The sequence below is a fragment of the Chiloscyllium plagiosum genome, chromosome 22 (genome assembly GCF_004010195.1).
Source record: "Chiloscyllium plagiosum isolate BGI_BamShark_2017 chromosome 22, ASM401019v2, whole genome shotgun sequence".
NCBI classification, from domain to species: domain Eukaryota; kingdom Metazoa; phylum Chordata; class Chondrichthyes; order Orectolobiformes; family Hemiscylliidae; genus Chiloscyllium; species Chiloscyllium plagiosum.
Genome location: NC_057731.1, coordinates 7,232,158 through 7,249,364, shown reverse-complemented (window position 1 = coordinate 7,249,364; position 17,207 = coordinate 7,232,158). Strand labels below are relative to the sequence as shown.

Genomic DNA, 17,207 nt, shown 5'->3' with positions numbered 1-17,207 from the left:
CTGTTTGGGGGCCTGTAGATAACTCCCAAGAGGGTCTTTTTGCCCTTAGAATTTCTCAGCTCTATCCACACTGACTCTACATCCCCTGATTCTAGTGCCCCCGCGCAAGGGACTGAATATCATCCCTTACCAACATGGTCACCCCACCCCCTCTGCCCATCAGTCTGTCCTTATGATAGCATGTGTAGCCTTGAATATTCATTTCTCAGGCCCTGTCCACTTGAAGTCACGTCTCAGTTACAATATCGTACCTGCCAATTTCCAAAAGAGCCTCAAGCTCATCCATCTTATTTCTAATGCTTCGTGAATTCATATACAGTATTTTTAATTTGTTACTGCCCTCACTCTTCCCATCAACTCCTATTTCACTCAACCTTACAGCATGATCCCTTTTTGGGTAGTGGCCTCTACAGATATTTCAATAACATATTGGAAATCAATGAGGCTTATATGTGTGCACACTAAAAATCCAAAGTGCTATTTTGAGATGGTGTAAATTTTCATTAATGTTTTCTATCTCTCTTGCCAGTCAGTGATTGTGAAAAGTGTGGAGAGAAATGCAGCAAATATGTATGAAGCAAGGAAGTGTCTACTGGGTTTGGAAAACAGCGGTGTTACAATGACAACGAGTGCACCCTCAGCAGTGACCTGTCCCATAGGATTATCCTGTCATGGACTTGATATTCTAGCTTCCGCTGGACTTGGCCTTGCTGGATTAGGTATGCAGGTATTTGCATGCACTTTACAGGACTACTATGGGCACCATTACTTTACTAGGTTCATAACGGAATCACGGATTCATAACATGGGAGGAGGCCATTCAACCCAGGTTCCATATCAGACTGAGTTCCATTACAAATATAATTAAAAGCAATGACACCAATGATGATACAACTCTGAGGCAGGTCAGAAACTGACCTACAAAGTGACAGGATAGGATAAATAGACAAAGTCTTTTCCCTGGGCTGGGAGAGTCCAGATCTAGAGGGCATAGGTTTAGGGTGAGTAGGGAAAAATTTAAAAGAGACAGAAGGGGCAACTTTTTCACGCAGAGGGTGGTGCATGATAATTTAGGATATTTGGTTGGCATGGACGAGTTGGACCAAAGGGTCTGTTCCCGTGCTGTACATCTTTATGACTCTATTCAATACAAATGTAAGTTGTTGTTGAGCTGGTTCTGCTAAGGGTTCTGAGTTTAAGAGGTGGGCTCTGGGGACTGCTGTGTTTGGGGGGAAAGGTTCATGTGGGAGGTCTGTTTAATGCAGGGTCTGTGTTAGGGATGGTTTCTGTTGGGGGGTGGTCTGTATTTAGGGAAAGGTTTACATTGCAGGGAGGGACTCTGTTGGAGGCAGTCTGTATGTGGGGGATGGACTGTGTTGGTGAGGACAGTCTGTCGGTTTGGGGAGTAGGGTCTGTATTGGGGGCTCTATGTTTAGGGAAGGGTCTATGTTAAGGGCTGTGTGTTTGAGGAAGGATCTATGTTGAGGGCTCTGTGCTGAGGGAAGGGTCTGTGTTTCGGCTCTGGGGAAGAATCTGTGTTGGGGGCTCTGTGTTTGGAGAATAGTCTGTGTTTCGGCTCTATTTGGGGAAGGGTCTGTGTTGAGGGCTCTGTGTTTAGTGAAGGGTCTGTGTTGAGGGCTCTGTGTTTAGCGAAGGGTCTGTGTTGAGGGGTCTATGTTGGAGGAAGGATCTGTGTTGGAGGCTCTGTAATTAGGGAAGGGTCTGTGTTCCGGCTCTGTGATTAGGGGAGGGTCTGTGGAGGGGGGGTGTACAACCTGTTGTGATTTCTCTGAATTTGGGGGATAGGGGTGTGATTTTGTTTTGCCTTTTGGAACAACAGTAAGAAAAGAAGCAGCTGTCAAAACGTGCTGCCAAAAATGAAGCCAAAGTTCAACAAGTGTCAAAGTGGGATTTCTGACAAATAAAACCTGAAGCAGCACTGACTGTTCAGTCTCCCCTCAGTGAGCAGCAGTCATCCATTGGTCCCACACTCTAACGTCAAAAGGAGCACTGTTTAGCAGTTCTCCCACATGTTTCATACATTAAATAGGTCCATATGGTGGCAATTCAGAGACCATTACGTCCAAGAAATAGCTGGGTTTCATATTTCTTGAAACCCCTTGTCAAAAGTAAGCTGTGAAGATTGAGGTTATGGCCAGAAATCTACAGTTACAAATTAATAGGAATCTCTGGCTGATTGGTTTGAGTTATCCACTCGTAAGGATCATTACTGTGGTCAGGCGCCAGTCACAGGCAGAGGTTAGATCTGAACCTTACCTCACATAATGGCCAACAAATTCTACCCAAAATCTTCCAATTTTGAGTTTTATCAAGGGTGAATGTTCTAGCAGTGCACCTGCCCAGAGCTCCTCAATGTCGAGGATTTTCTATCCCTGAGAGATGAAATACTGGAAGATCGTAGGTTAGGGTTGCCCAGTCTGTGGTACACAGAGCTGCCGCAAGGGGGCGAGGTGCCCTGGGCATGTACCTCTGGAAAGTATGCATCAAGTTTTCATCTAGCAACCAGCTGTCAATAAAGTAGCACTCTTCAAACACAATCAGGGAGTAAGCAAAATAATGATGGATTTTTTTTTCCTTTGTATTTATCCACCTAGGTTTCTCCACCGTATCACCTCTGATGATCCCACCAACAACACAAGCGACCTTAACAAGTATCTTACTGTCGGGCCTACATGGGTATGGCCAGAGCACACCATCGCCCCCACCTGGTCTGGCACCCATGGACATTCAGATCAGCACCTTATCCCAAGAGAGTGATAAGACAGCAACTTCCTGCATTAACGGCCATGTTAAGGTACAAGGAAGCATTAGCGTTTGGGTCAACGTTGAGCCAGACATTGATGATAATGGTTTATTTATTTAAATTCTCCTGACTTTCTCTGAGGTGATCTTCATAGTGATGTGTTTGCGATTAGTCTCTAATACCTCGTGACTTCTGGGAATTTCTGTAAGGGTAACAATTTAGTATGTGATATCTTAGCATTTTTTTACTGTGATTGTTTGTCTCAATTGGCCTGATTGTTAGACATTCCTCTGGAGTAGGGAATTTATTTTTGTTAAATCTGTATTTCGAATCTGAGCACTGAAACAACTTTTCCAGGTTTCAGAATCAGCGCCATTTATAGAATTACTGTACGTTTTTCCAAAAGCTTGACTCATATTGGGCCTTGTGTCGGGACTAGTGGCAGCTCTCTTCTGCCTTGTCCGTAAGCTAACCTTGGTCAGTGAGCCCAGCTGCGACCTAACCTGTGGAGACAATATCTCAGCTAAGCATGACCCTCCTCCATGTTTATTATAGGAACATGGGACTATACAGCACAGATGGTGGCTGTTTGGCCTAGCAAGCCCATGATAGACCTAGACTACATTAAGTGCATGAGCCTTCATGTGCATGAAAAACAATTTCCTTTTAAATAACACATTATCTTTGAAACACCACAAACCCTTGTGCAAAAAGATAGTTAATTAGATCAGCAACAGTGCCAGCTAGTTAGTAATGGTGTAGAAACACAACTGAGCATAGAGAGGTAGAGGAAGTGGCAAAGACACAAGAAGATTTTAACAGACTGAACCTTGTAGGCATAAGTAGAAAGCCAATGGAGAGAGACTGTTAGCCACTGAGATAGAGATTTTTCTTTTAAAGTGAAGAAACAATACAAAAAACTTACCTTTACATGGCACCAGTCATAACTTCAGAATGTTTCAAAGTACTTTTCAATATTCATTGTCGTAATAACAGGCAATTAGTTTCTACCCAAAAAATTATCATGAGCAGCAATGCGGTAAATGACCAGCCGATCTGTTCAAGGTGTTGTTAGTTGAGTGAAGCATGTTGGTCATGACACTGGGCCAACTCCCTATTGACCTCAACAAACACCTGTGGATCTTTAATGTCCGGCGGTCTAGCCTTGACATTATAACTTAGTCAAAGGTCAGGTACTTTGGACAGAGCAGCTCTCTGTACATACTGTGCAGCTATCTCAACCCAGGCCTGTACTCAAATCCTGAGTCTCAACATTCTGATTTCAAGGCTACATTTGATCAAACTGGACAATGCAGGAAATTTGTAACCCTCCCTCCCCCTCTGTTTCCTTTTCCAGCCTTGGAAAAGGCAAGAATTCACACATCCCCTTACTGGAGAGGCAATGGCCTCGTGGTATTATTGCTAGTATATTGATCTGCTGTGGCAGATAATGGAATTTGAATTCAATCAATAAGCTGAACTTAAGGATCTAATGCTGACCATGAAACCATTGTCAATTGTCGTAAAAACCCATCTGGTTCATTAATGTTCTTTAAGGAAGGAAACCTGCCTGAATTCAAGATGGCACCTGATCTTGATGACATTTTGTGGGCTGTCTACAGCAGGTCTTATTCTTAGATATCTTATAATCATACTACTCCTCTAAACCTCCGTTCTAAGTCTATCTTAATGCACTTTGTATGGTATGATCTTCCTGTACTGCACGCAAAACAAAACTTTTCACCATGCCTACGTAACAATAACAAGTCAAATCAAATCCTTACCTGGTCTGGCCAACATGAGCTGCAGACCCACAGCAATATAATTTACTCTTAACTGCTTTCTGGGCAATTAGGGCTGGGCAATAAATATTGGTCATGTCCTGTGATGAATGAAAAAAAAGTCCTTGAACTGAATTCGGCGAAATCAGTGTCTTTTGGGAACTTGAAGTTGTACTGTTTTCAGTAATTCATTGTCCCGCAGTCACTGAGCCAGTGGGGAAACTGAGTTTCATAGAATTAAATATTGTTTTATTGCACAGTTGTACAGCACGGTAACAGTTTTAGTTGCAACTTCTTCCGAAAACACAACTTTTGGTTTGAATGCTGAGGAGCTGATGACTTGAGTGAATAGTCTGTTATTAACTGTTCTGTGAATCTACTAAAATGTAACTTAAAGTCTATTTAGTTCTTGTTTGCGTAATTTTAAGAGATTATCCTAGATCTCCAGTGAAGATAAATATATCATTTGAAATATTGACAACAAATTCTGTTGAATTGATTCAACCTGAACCATGATGTTGGATTCCTGGTGCTTGAATCCCCTTGGTCCTATCATTGAGTTAATGAAAATGGTTTCAGATGGAGAGATAGATGTTTGGATTGTTGAAACAGTGAGAAGGTTTGCTCTGCTATCCAAATGGATTTTTTCTTTCGAAGCTAAGCAAAGAGTTTGCCTTAATATTGGCACGTTTCAGGCTCTCCTGAAGTGCTTCAAAGAAGTAGAATTGCATTTAGATTTGTCATGTAAGAAAGCTACAATGTGTCTGCTCTCTGATACGGAAAATATGCAGGAACCCCTGTGCCTGGAAATATGGCTGTAGTGTTTTCCTGTCTGATGTGCGTAACTGAAAAAGGACTTAATGCGTTTTGTTTCCACAGCCTTCCAGTGCTATTTATACACGAATTTCAAACCCCTGTCTAGCAGATAAAGTATTGAGTAGTAACCACTCTGAAGTACCACGAGAGAATGCAATCAGCTCCCAGGAGCAGTTGACGAGGAAGTCCAGTCCAGCAGAAGGTAAATTTCCAATAAGTTTTCGTGACACTGGTCCAGTGGGTTAACCTGTCTTGGGAGCCAGTTCCAATCTGAGGCAGAGCCACTGGAATCAGATTTTGTTTTATTGGTCAAATGCGTATGTGAATTAGATTTAGATTAGATTAGATTAGATTTAGATTAGATTACAGTGTGGAAACAGGCCCTTCGGCCCAACAAGTCCACACCGACCCGCCGAAGCGAAACCCACCCATACCCCTACATTTACCCATTACCTAACACTACGGGCAATTTAGTATGGCCAATTCACCTGACCCTGCACATCTTTGGACTGTGGGAGGAAACCGGAGCACCCGGAGGAAACCCACGCAGACACGGGGAGAACGTGCAAACTCCACACAGTCAGTCGCCTGAGTCGGGAATTGAACCCGGGTCTCTGGTGCTGCGAGGCAGCAGTGCTAACCACTGTGCCACCGTGCCGCCCAAATTGAATTTTGCATTTTCAAACATTTGTGGATACTGCACCAAACCACCATAACCTGCTAGTAATCAGGTCTAAGCTGGGGCTATTGTTCTGCAGGGTAGAAGATGGTTGGTGAGAGGGAAAGTGAATGTTGGACTGATTTAGGCAGATATCTGTCTGGTATGAGCTCTGGGATACAGGAGAATAAAGCAATTAGGAGCAGGAGCAGGCCATTCAACCCCTCGAGCCTGCTCCACCATTCAATATGATCATGGCTGATCTCATCTCATCCTCAACTCTCTCTTTCCTGCCTGCTCCCCATAACCCTTCAACCCATTACTAATTAAAAATCTATCTCCTCCTCAAACTTACTCAATGTCCCACCACAATCTGGGATAGTGAATTCCACAAACTCATGAACTTATGACAGAAGTCATTTCTCCTCATCTCTGCTTTAAATTTGCTACCCCTGATCCTAAAACTATGACTTCTCATTCTAGATCGTCCCATATGTGGAAACGTCCTCTACGTCTTACTTTGTCAATGTCCTTTAGCATCTTTTATACCTCAATCCGATCTCCTCTCAGTCTTCTAAATTCTACAGAGTATAGACTGTTCAATCTCTCTTCAGAAGACAAATTCTTCATCTCTGCAGTCAATCCAGTGAACTTCCTCTGAACTATCTCTAATATAATTACGTCTTTCCTCAAGTGAGGGGACTAAAATTGTACATGGTGCTCCAGGTATGGCCTCACTAATGCCTCATACAGTTGCAGCTTACTGTTACACCCCATTCCCTTAGCAATAAATGCTGAAACTCCATTTGCCTTCCCTGTTACCTGCTGTATCTGCATCCTAGGTTTCTGCAATTCATGTACAAGGACACCTAGATCCCTCTGCATGAAAGCATTTTGAAGTTTCTCTTAATTTGGAGAAAAAATTGCCTTTCTATTCCTTCACCCAAAATGGATGAGCTCACACTTTTCCACATTAAACTTAATTTGCCAGGTTTTGGCCCATTTACCTGACCTGTCCATATCCATTTGTAAATTTCTTATTTCTTCATTGTAATTTAGTTTCCCACCTATTTTAGTGTCAGCTGCAAATTTGGCTATAGTTCATTGTAGCCTTACACCCAAGTCATTAAATATAGTTTGTAAACAAACTGAGCCCCATGGTACCCAACTCATTACAGCTTGCCAACCAGAAAAAAAACCTATTTATTCTGACTCTGTTTTCTGTTGATTAGCCAATACTCTATCCAAGCCTTTAAATTACCCCTAATCCAGTGTGAACTTTCAGGATTCCCATTATCTATGTTGCTAGTAAATTAGTCAAACACAATTTACCCTTCACAAAACTGTGCTGATTCCAATGGATTGTATTTGGACTTTACAAATGTCCCATTATTTCTTAATAATGGATTCCAATAATTTCCCAAAGGCACACATTAAGGTAACTGGTCTGCAGCTTCCTCCTTTCTGCCTTCCTCCATTTTTGAATAAGGGTGTTATGTTCGCATTTTTCTAATCCAGTGGAACTTTTCCTGCATCCAAAGAATTTTGGAATGTTATAGCCAATGGATCCATAATCTCTGCTGCCACTTCCTGCAAAGCTTTAGGATGTACATCACCAGGCACTGGGGACTTGATTACCTTCAATCCCAATGGTTTGTTCAGTACTTTTCACTCGTGATGATGATTATTCAAAGTTCCTCCCTTTCTATAGCCAATGCATTAACTGTTACAATTAGGATAATGCTAATGTTCCAAACCATGAAAACTAAAATGAAATATTGATTAAGCAACTCTACCATTTTTATGTTCCCCACTATTAACTCCTCAATCTTATCCTCCAAGGGACCAACCCTCACTTTAGCTGCTGTCTTCCCTTTTATATACACATAGAAACTTTGGCTATCTGCTTTAATAATTTGTGCTAGATTTTTTTCATAATTTACCTTTCCTCTTTTCAATCTTTCATCCTCTCTGGAACATATTTAAGTTGTGAGCAATTGAGGATTGTGAGCAATCCTAAAAGATCGGATTAGAAGGTCAACTTCACTGCCAGACATTAATCTGGGGCAGAAATATTTCATTTTTCTTAAAATTGACATCCTTGTGTGTCAGTATAAATCCATTTGCACTGCAAGTGTAGCATTGACATGAAGAACTTTGTATTTGCACTGGTGCCAAATATGGAGAGCATAAATTGGGCTTTTAAATCTAACTAATTTGAAGGAGGGTTGTGAGTGAGAGTGTCTCTTTCAGGGATGCCATGTTGGACTTAACTGAATTCAGGCTATTGATAAAGGAGGTGATGGCTTAGTGATATTGTATCTGGACTGCCTATCCAGAGATCTGGCTGATGGAATGTGAATTCAATAAAAATCTGGTGTTAGGAGTCTAATATTCCTGAGAGATAAGATTCCTAGAGATGTACAGCACGGAAACAGACTCTTCAGTCCAACACATCCATGATAATCAAATATCCTAAACTAATCTAGTCCCGTTTACCTGCACTTGGCCCATATCACTCTAAAGCCTTCCTATACATATACCGATCCAGATGCCTTTTAAATGCTGTAATTGTACCAGCCTCCACCACTTCCTCTGGCAGCTTGTTCCATACACACACCACTCTCTGCGTGAAAATGTTGCCCCTTAGATCCCTTTTAAATCTTTCCCCTCCCACCTAAACCTATGCCATCTAGTTCTGGACTCCCTTGTTCTGAGGACCATGAATCCATTGTCAATTGCTGGAAAAACCCATCTGGTTCACTAATGCCCTTTTTAGGGAAGGAAGCTGCCATCCTTACCCAGTCTGGCCTACATGTGACTCCAGACCCACAGCAATGTGGCTGACTCAGCTTATACATTTACTCACTGAGCTGGAAGGTTGGTTCTCAGACGTTTTGTCACTATGCTAGGTAGCATCATCAGTGTACCTCTGGTGAAGCCCTTTACTTAAAGAGAGGTGCACTGATGATGTTACCTAACATGGTGACAAAACGTGTGACAGCAAACCTACCAGCTCAGTGAGCAAACTTACAAGCTGAACCTCAACCTGAGCTACAAACCTTCTCAATGTGGTTGACTCTTAACTGCCCGCTGGGCAATTAGGGATGGGCAATAAATGGAGGCATAGTCAGCGGTGGCTACAACCCATGAATGAATTAAAAAGCAAAACTGGCACCATAAAAGCAGCCATGGGCAGAGTGAAACCATCCCACGTCAATGCTGCAGTTTGTAGCATCGACATACCTTAAAATTATTCAAGCTTCTAAAGGAAGAGGTTCATGACCCTTCTGCCCAGACACTTCTGGACATTATTAATAGCCATCCAAAACCTTTGTAAATAATTTACAGCTTGAATTCTTTAATTCCCAGTTGCAATTATGTTGTGGTTTGATAAGAATGTAAGCTCAACTGGAGGACAAGACCCTTGGAGATGAGAGCAGGGGTGGGCCATTTGGCCCATCAAGCCTCTGCAACCATTCAAGACAATCATGGCTGACTTTAAGCTTTAGCTCCCTTGTTAAGTCTTATATGAAGTCAATAAACTCCCCCAAAACCTTTTACTCTGGCCCCACCCTTGAATGCAAGATTAACTGGCATGAAGGGAGCAACAAAATTCTGTAGAAAATGAGTGCGTTCTTCTTTTAAACCCACACCAAAATCTCTCGTCGTCCTCTCGTTGTGCTGCACTAGCTGTGATGTAAGTGCTGCCATTTTGTGTGTCAGCTTCAGACTTCTCCTGGTGGTTCTACAGGTTCCAACGATGCGTTTGTGGAAGTGGGCATGCCTAGGAGTCCTTCACACTCGGCCAACAGCAGCGAACTAAAGCAGATGCTGAATAGTTCCTCCACACCCGTGGCTAAACGACAGACCTTGGAGTTGTTACAGGGCACCAAGAATACCCATCGACAGTAAGTAATGCAGTGGATTGTGGATACGCCACTCACACTTAGCATGTATTGTCATTCGCCAGGCATTGCAGTGGGAAGCAAGATAACCCACTACCTCGGGTGCGAAAAAGAGAGGGTGCAGTGTAGGTGTACCAGAATTCAGGTAGCGATGTGGAAAGAATAGAGGTGATTGCATTATCTGCCTCCAAGATGGTTAAAGGGAGGTTTAATGTCAGTGTTTAAAAAAAATTGAAGATTTTCATAAAATTACGTGGAAAGAAATTGCTAACTGTTTTATGTTTTACATAAATGTTTTAAAAATGTTTTATTACGCAGTTATGATTCTCCAGGAGAGTGTTTGTGAAAGGTCACTTCACGTTTACATAAATTCGTTTACATAATTGGGCAAAGTATTAACAATCAAGTGCTCCTCTCCCCAAGGCTGATGGTGGTTATAAATCCACGCGATGCCCAGAGATCCTGTCTCATGTGGTCAGATCTGTGGGTAATGTCGCATGGAGAGAAGCTTGATGTTATTTGAGTGATCATGCTACATTGAAGTTGGGGTAAATCAACGGCCCAGAGATGCGTTTTAAAGCGAGTCTCTATTGCTTTGAAACGCTGGAATTTGGAAAGGCATATCCAAGTTCAGCAAATTCCTGTTCTGATGTTCCCCATTGTCCCATCGAATTTTGGAAGAACAGAAGGCAATCTCCCAGAATCCTCTCCTGAAAAGAGGGGGCACTTAGCCGACAATCCCCCCCCCCCCCCCCCCCAGTATAGGGAGGGTTTGAGCTAAGCTGCCCAGGAGGAAGGTAGATAGTGAGTTCCAGGCAGGTCACCTTTCAGAGGTTGAGATGATTAGTTAGGTTCCAGAAATTTATTATTTTCTTCACCCTCAATTAGAGTCAATGGGGCCAACCAATCAACTTGTTCCTCTCGAACACTATAAAAACATTGTCGCCCTTTAATTGGCATCTCTTGTGAGTTGTCCTTATGTGTGAAGGCAAAATGCTTCCATTTTCAAAAGTACTCAAGTCATTTGTCTTAAAATTGGTTGGACTAAAATGAGAATTGATTAAATCTGTTCAATGTTAATCAAACCTACTGATTATAAGGGGCTTTCTACATGCACTGCACTGTACTATAATCAGACAGTATGAAATACATGGTCACCTTATGAACAGAAGGATTAATAACAGGAGTAGTCAGCAACTTTGGATCCAAGCAAAGACTGTAGCAAGCCGAGAATTAGAGAGATATGCTGTGATGGCTAGCATGAGGGGGCATAGCTTTAGGTTGAGGGGTGATGGATATAGGGCAGATGTCAGAGATAGGTTCTTTACTCAGAGAGCAGTAAGGGTGTGGAATACCTGCCTGCAACAGTAGTAAACTCGAGAGTGGTGCTGGAAAAGCACAGCAGGTCAGGCGAGCATCCGAGGAGCAGGAAAATCAATATTTCAGGCAAAAGCCCTTCATCAGGAATGAGGCTGGGAGCCTTTTTTAAAAATCTCCCCACCTGAGGCTCCAAGCTTCATAAAGGGCTTTTGCCCAAAGCATCAATTTTCCTCGGATGCTGCCTGACTTCCTGTATTTTTCCAGCAACACACTAATGTTGACTCTAATACTCCAGCACATGCAGTCCTCACTTTCGCAGAATAGTAGACTCGCCATTTTTAAGGGCATTTAAATGGTCATTGGATAAACATATGGATGGTAACGGAATAGTGTAGGTTAGATGGACTTCAGATTGCTTCCACAGGTCGGTGCAACATCAAGGGCCAAAGGGTTGGTACTACCCTGCAATGTTCTTTGTTTTATATTCTCTGATGGTGTGAATGACCTGAAGAAACATTTTCATCATTTTTATTTCAGTGTTAACCGCTCCTGGAGGTGGATGGCAAGGGGTGGTGTCAGGGAGATGAGGGTCAGTGGCAGGAATTCACACAATTAATCCAATAGGGCAAATCTCTTCACTCCCAGTGATACAAAGAAGAGTAGTTTAGGTGAATAGAGCAGCGTTTAAAGGTACACCTGACAAACCCATGACAGAGAAAGGAATAGTAGGGTATGATTGAAGGCCCAAGTTGAAGAAGGGTAGGAGAAAGCTCACATGGAACAGGAATGACAGCAAAGACCACTGAGGCGGAATGCCCTGTTTCCTTGCTTTAAAGTTTCTTTGTAATTCAGTGCAATGTATCTGTTGCTTGCTGAGGTGAGTGTAAACACAGAAGCTTTATGTTGTCCAAGGAAGCAGATCTGATGGATAGTTTCTCCTTGCAGTACCTCAGACAGACTGCTTTCAGATTCTGACTCCAGTGCCACCGAGGGCAGTGCCACTGACAAGCGGGCCCCTGGGAGTGAGCGGGCAGCGGAGAGAGCTGCTGCGGCCCATCAGAACTCTGAGCGACTGCGACTTGCTCCACAGTCGGCATATGCCAATATCCAGGTAGTGGCGATGATGGTATGCATCTTGAGAAACCAAAAATATAGGCACTTTCCGGTGTGTGTGTCGTGTGTGTAGTGTGTGTGTGTGTTTTGTGAGGAAAGCCAGTTTTACGGGCGATTTGTGAGAATTGCTTGATTGTGCATCATTGTTTCCTGGTTAGTGTATTTGAACATAGTAAGCACGTGCGATAAATGCTCAGTGTTCAAAATGATGGTAATTCTCCAGTGGCTTAATGGTTAATCACACTGTCCACGTAGCACCAACCCATAACAGAATAGGCAAGTTCAGAATTCATTCTCTCGTCTATCTTAAGTTCCAGCCTAGACCACAGCCCAAGTCTTATAATTGGCCTTAGTCACAGAGATGAGACAATGAGGCCTACTGACTGATATCAGAGTTGCTACCTACTGGAAAAAGGCCACATGTGACCACTGCATGGTTGGGCTTGACCACAGTAAACCATAAGAAACAGGAATTGGAGCAGGCCATTCAGCCCCTTGAGCCTGTCTGCCATTCAATTGGATCCTGGCTGTTCTGACCTTCCTCACATCCGATTTCCTGCCTTATCCTTATAACCCTTGATCCCCTTACTGATCAAGAAATTATCTTTCTCAATCGTAAATATACACAGGGAGTCTGCCCCCACAGCTCTCTGTGGTAAAGAGTTTGATCCTGAGAGCAGAAATTCATCATCATCTCAGTCACCCCTTTATTTTGATACAATACCAGAGGGTCCTACACGTTCCCATGAGGGGAAACATCCTCTCAGCGTTTACCCTGTCAAACCATTTAGAAACTCTATATGTTTCAATGAGATCATCTCTCAATCCTCTCAACTCCAGTGAGTAGAGTCCCAACCTATTTAGCCTTTGCTCACGAGACAATCCCTCCACACTGGGTATCATCCTAGTGAACCTTCTCCGAACTGTCTCCAATAAAATGATATCTTTCCATAAATAACGAGACCAAAACTGCTCTCAGTACCCCAGATCTACACACTCGTTGTACTCACTGCATCTCCACATTCAGCAAAGACAGGGAGAAATGTCTGAAGGAAATTTTTAAGAAGATGATTTGGACTTTTATCATCATCATGTTGCAATTGTTAATTTGTGCTGAGAGCCAGTGACATCACTCCTGCTCCTGAATGTCCTTGCACCCCTAACTTGTTAGCAATTATTGAGTTTCTTTAATAATCCAGTTGTTCTTCTTAAGTTCCATATTTTAAAACACTTTTTACGTTTGACTTTCTTCCTGCACTGAATGTGGACCTCACTTCACTTGTTACATTGGAATTCTCTGCTGTATCCCATCAGTAAGGAAAACTCTCTGTTGTACTGACAATAAAGTGGGAACCAAAGTGGGTGTCAGCTGTGGCTCAGTGGGTTCAATGCTTGCCTCTCAGTCAGAAGTTTGAGTCCCAGTCCAGAGCTTAAACACAAAATCTAGACTAATAGTCTGCCAACATGCCCCCACAGCCCCATGGCACCTTACCTTGCAACCCCAGAAGGTGTAACACCTGCCTGTCTACTTCCTCCCTCCTCAGTATTCAAGGGGCCAAACACACTTCCAGGTGAAGCATCGCTTTACCTGCACTTCACTCAATCTGTATTCGTTGCTCTCAATGTGGTCTCCTCTACACTGGGGAAATGTAGACTGGGGTACCGTTTCACAGAACACCTACGTTCTGCCCACAAAGATAACCCTGATCTTCCAGCTGCCTGCCACTTCCACACCCCACTGTGTTCCCTGGCCAACCTCTCTATCTCAGGCTTGCTGCAGTGCTCCAGCTAAGCTCAGTGCAAGCTGGAAGAACAGCACCTCATTTTCCCCTTGGGAACTCTACAACCTTCTGGACTCAATATAGAGTTCAACAATTTTAGGACTTGAGGCACTTTTTCTCATGTCCTTTAACCAACCCTCACACTGTGTTATCACATGGTCTGCTATTACACACAGCTCATTTTAGTCGCTAACTGTCCCCATTAGCAACGGTTCATTCTCTCAGGCTGACTGTTATTCACTCCTTTGTCTGTCCACCGACCAACCTGCTCTATCTCCATTTAATATTTATCTCTTAATTCCTCCCCCATTCTGTCTTCTGCATAAAAAGCAACTTTCTCCTGGCTACCATCAGTTCTGAGGAAGGGTCACTGGACACGAAACATTAACTCTGCTTTCTCTCCACAGATGCTGCCAGGCCTGCTGAGCTTTTCCAACAATTTTTGAATTTGTTTAAGTTCGCCCCACTTCCTGAACAATACATAAACCTCAACCAACTTCACAAAAACTTGATCAAAATAAAACTGAGAATCGCGGATAATGAAGATCTGAAATTAAAAAAACAGAAATTGTTGGAGAAACTCAACAGATCTGGCAGCATCTGTGGAGATAAAAAAAGAGTTAATGTCCAGTGACTGACCCTTGTTCAGACCTGAAACAGTTAACTCTGCTTTCTCTCCAGAGATGCTGCCAGAGTTTCTCCAACAATTTCAGTTTTTGATTCACAAAAATTATTATCTGCTCAATATCACATCAATGTTGTGGCAATTTGACTTAGACCAGTTTCCTCCGTATTTTCATCAATTAATCTTATAGAAATCTTTTAAAATTCATTTATGGAATGTGGGTGTCGCTGGCTAGACCAGCATTTATTGCCCATCCCTAATTGCCCTGAGGGTAGATAAGTGTCAACCCTATTGCTGTGGGTCTAGAGTCACATGTAGACTAGAAGATGGCAGTTTCCTTTCCTAAAGGAACTTATTTGAACCAGATGGACTTTTCCCCGACAATCAACAATGATTTCATGGTCATCATTAAACTCTTAAATCCAGACTTGTATTGAATTCAAATTCTACCATCTGCCATGGCGGGGTTTGAACCCCGATCCCCGGTATAGTACCTTGGTCTCCAGAGTAACAGTCTAGTGATAATACCATTAGGCCATCGCCACCCCCTAGAATACTTTAGTAGATGTAAAGTGCTTTGAGATATCTTAAGGCTATATCAATGCAAGTATTTTGTTTCTTTTTAATCTCGTCTCAAAGTCAGTCACAGTGCGTGGGATTGGCCTTTGGGTATGTGTCATTTTATACTCTGCTCGGTTGAAAATGGTGAACTGTTGAATGAGTTGCTGTTTGTTTAGAGAGTTGCCTCTGCCAGTGCTGTAAGTTTCCTGGCAATGTAAAGTTGCTTAATGTAGCTCCCACCAATCTGAAGAAACTATTGAAATGTCCAACACCTGAAAGTGATTCCATTTAAAACTGAAAGCTGGTGTTGTTTAAACAAATCAGGCATTTCAGACGAGTGAGCGTGCCTACGTTAGGCAGAAATGCTCCGAAGAATTTTCAGTTTGTATTGCTAAACCTTAAATCGGTTTTGAATGAACATTTTTGGTACCTTTCCACCCAACCGCTGTCATGTTATTTAGTTCTTCTCAATTTGCTTGTTCAGCCAAACCTTCGGACATGACAATGTGTTTGCTCTTGGTGACATTGTCATGTTGAAGTGACGTTTCAGTGAGTGCTGTGTCCCCTTTTCATTTTCAGGCTTTTGACTACGAACAGAAGAAGCTGTTGGCAACCAAAGGTATGTGATGGTGACGGTGACCCCTCACCTTTTGCTATTTGTCAACAGCTCAAGAAAGCAATCTTTGTAAACTAGTGCTTGATGGTTGCTACGAGTTTCTGTAGAAACTAATGAGTCTACCTCGAACATGCTGACTGTCCGCCCTGAATTGTCTTTGTTAAATATGTGCTGAATAGTTTCTGTTGTGACAGGACATTTAAAGATCTCAATCCTCTGCTGGGGATGGAGTGCACTGAATTCTTAATTGACAGCCAAGACATCTTTCTTACACTGGTCTGTAGTGTTGACCAACACCCAGTATAACTTGAAAATAAATGTCCAGGCACATTCCTGAGTGCCTGAATCATATGCCAAGGGTACTCAGAGCAAATGAATCCTACGTACTACTTGCTTAAGCACTTTTAATGGCCCTTCATTGAAAAGATAAGGAAAGAAACCAGGGTGTCATCATCCAAATGATATAATTTTCAAGAGATGCAGATGATTTTCCTTCAGTTGATACCTCATAGAGTTATAGAGATGTGCAGCACGGAAACAGACCCTTCGGTCCAACTTGTCTGTGCTGACCAGATATCTTAAACTAATCTAGTCCCATTTGCCACCATTTGGCCCATATCCCGCTAAATCCTTCCTGTTCATGTACCCATCCAGGTGCCTTTTAAATGTTGTAATTGTACCAGCCTCCACCACTTCCTCTGGCAGCTCATTCCATACCTCGATGTGAAAAGGTTGCCCCTGAGGTCTCTTTTAAATCTTTCCTCTGCCATCTTAAACCCACGCCCTCTAGTTTTGGACTCCCTACCCTGGGAAAAAGAGTTTGGCTATTCATTCTATTTGTGTCCCCTTATGATTTTGCAAACTTTATAAGGTCACCCTGTAGCTGAAACCCTCCAACCCTGGCCACATCCTTGTAAATGTTTTCTGCACCCTTTCAAGTTTCACATCATCCTTCACATAGCAGGGAGACCAGAAGTGAACGCAGTATTCTAGAAGTGGCCTAACATGGCAGAGTGTGAGAAATTACAGCCTCCGTTTTACTAAATAGAAGTGAAGGGTTAAAGTGAAATGAATGAAAGACACCTGCAGCATAATTTGAAAGTTGGCCAAGATCTACAGTGACATTGTGGGCACGGTTTCCGCAACAGTCAGAGATTTTTACATGGTCCCAGAAAGGTGATACCAGAGCAAATGGAGCAGACTGAATAAAACTAACCAGTTCAGAAATACGATCCCCCACCCACTCATCTGCATTTGATTAATA

At 42.7% G+C, this 17,207-nt stretch overlaps 1 protein-coding gene across 4 annotated transcripts in view; it reads left to right on the top strand.

Annotated features, from left to right (window-relative positions):
* The window catches only part of LOC122561037 (protein bicaudal C homolog 1-like), a 272,727-nt gene that overhangs the window by 230,702 nt on the left and 24,818 nt on the right, over nt 1-17,207 (top strand). For 3 of the 4 annotated variants that reach the window (XM_043712352.1, XM_043712355.1, XM_043712353.1), the window contains 6 exons: nt 530-719; nt 2,616-2,815; nt 5,425-5,563; nt 9,774-9,930; nt 12,193-12,373; nt 15,907-15,946. In XM_043712352.1, the coding sequence (XP_043568287.1) occupies nt 530-719; nt 2,616-2,815; nt 5,425-5,563; nt 9,774-9,930; nt 12,193-12,373; nt 15,907-15,946 (907 nt within the window). The remainder of the gene's footprint in view (nt 1-529; nt 720-2,615; nt 2,816-5,424; nt 5,564-9,773; nt 9,931-12,192; nt 12,374-15,906; nt 15,947-17,207) is intronic. The other variant, XM_043712354.1, reaches the window with a different exon arrangement.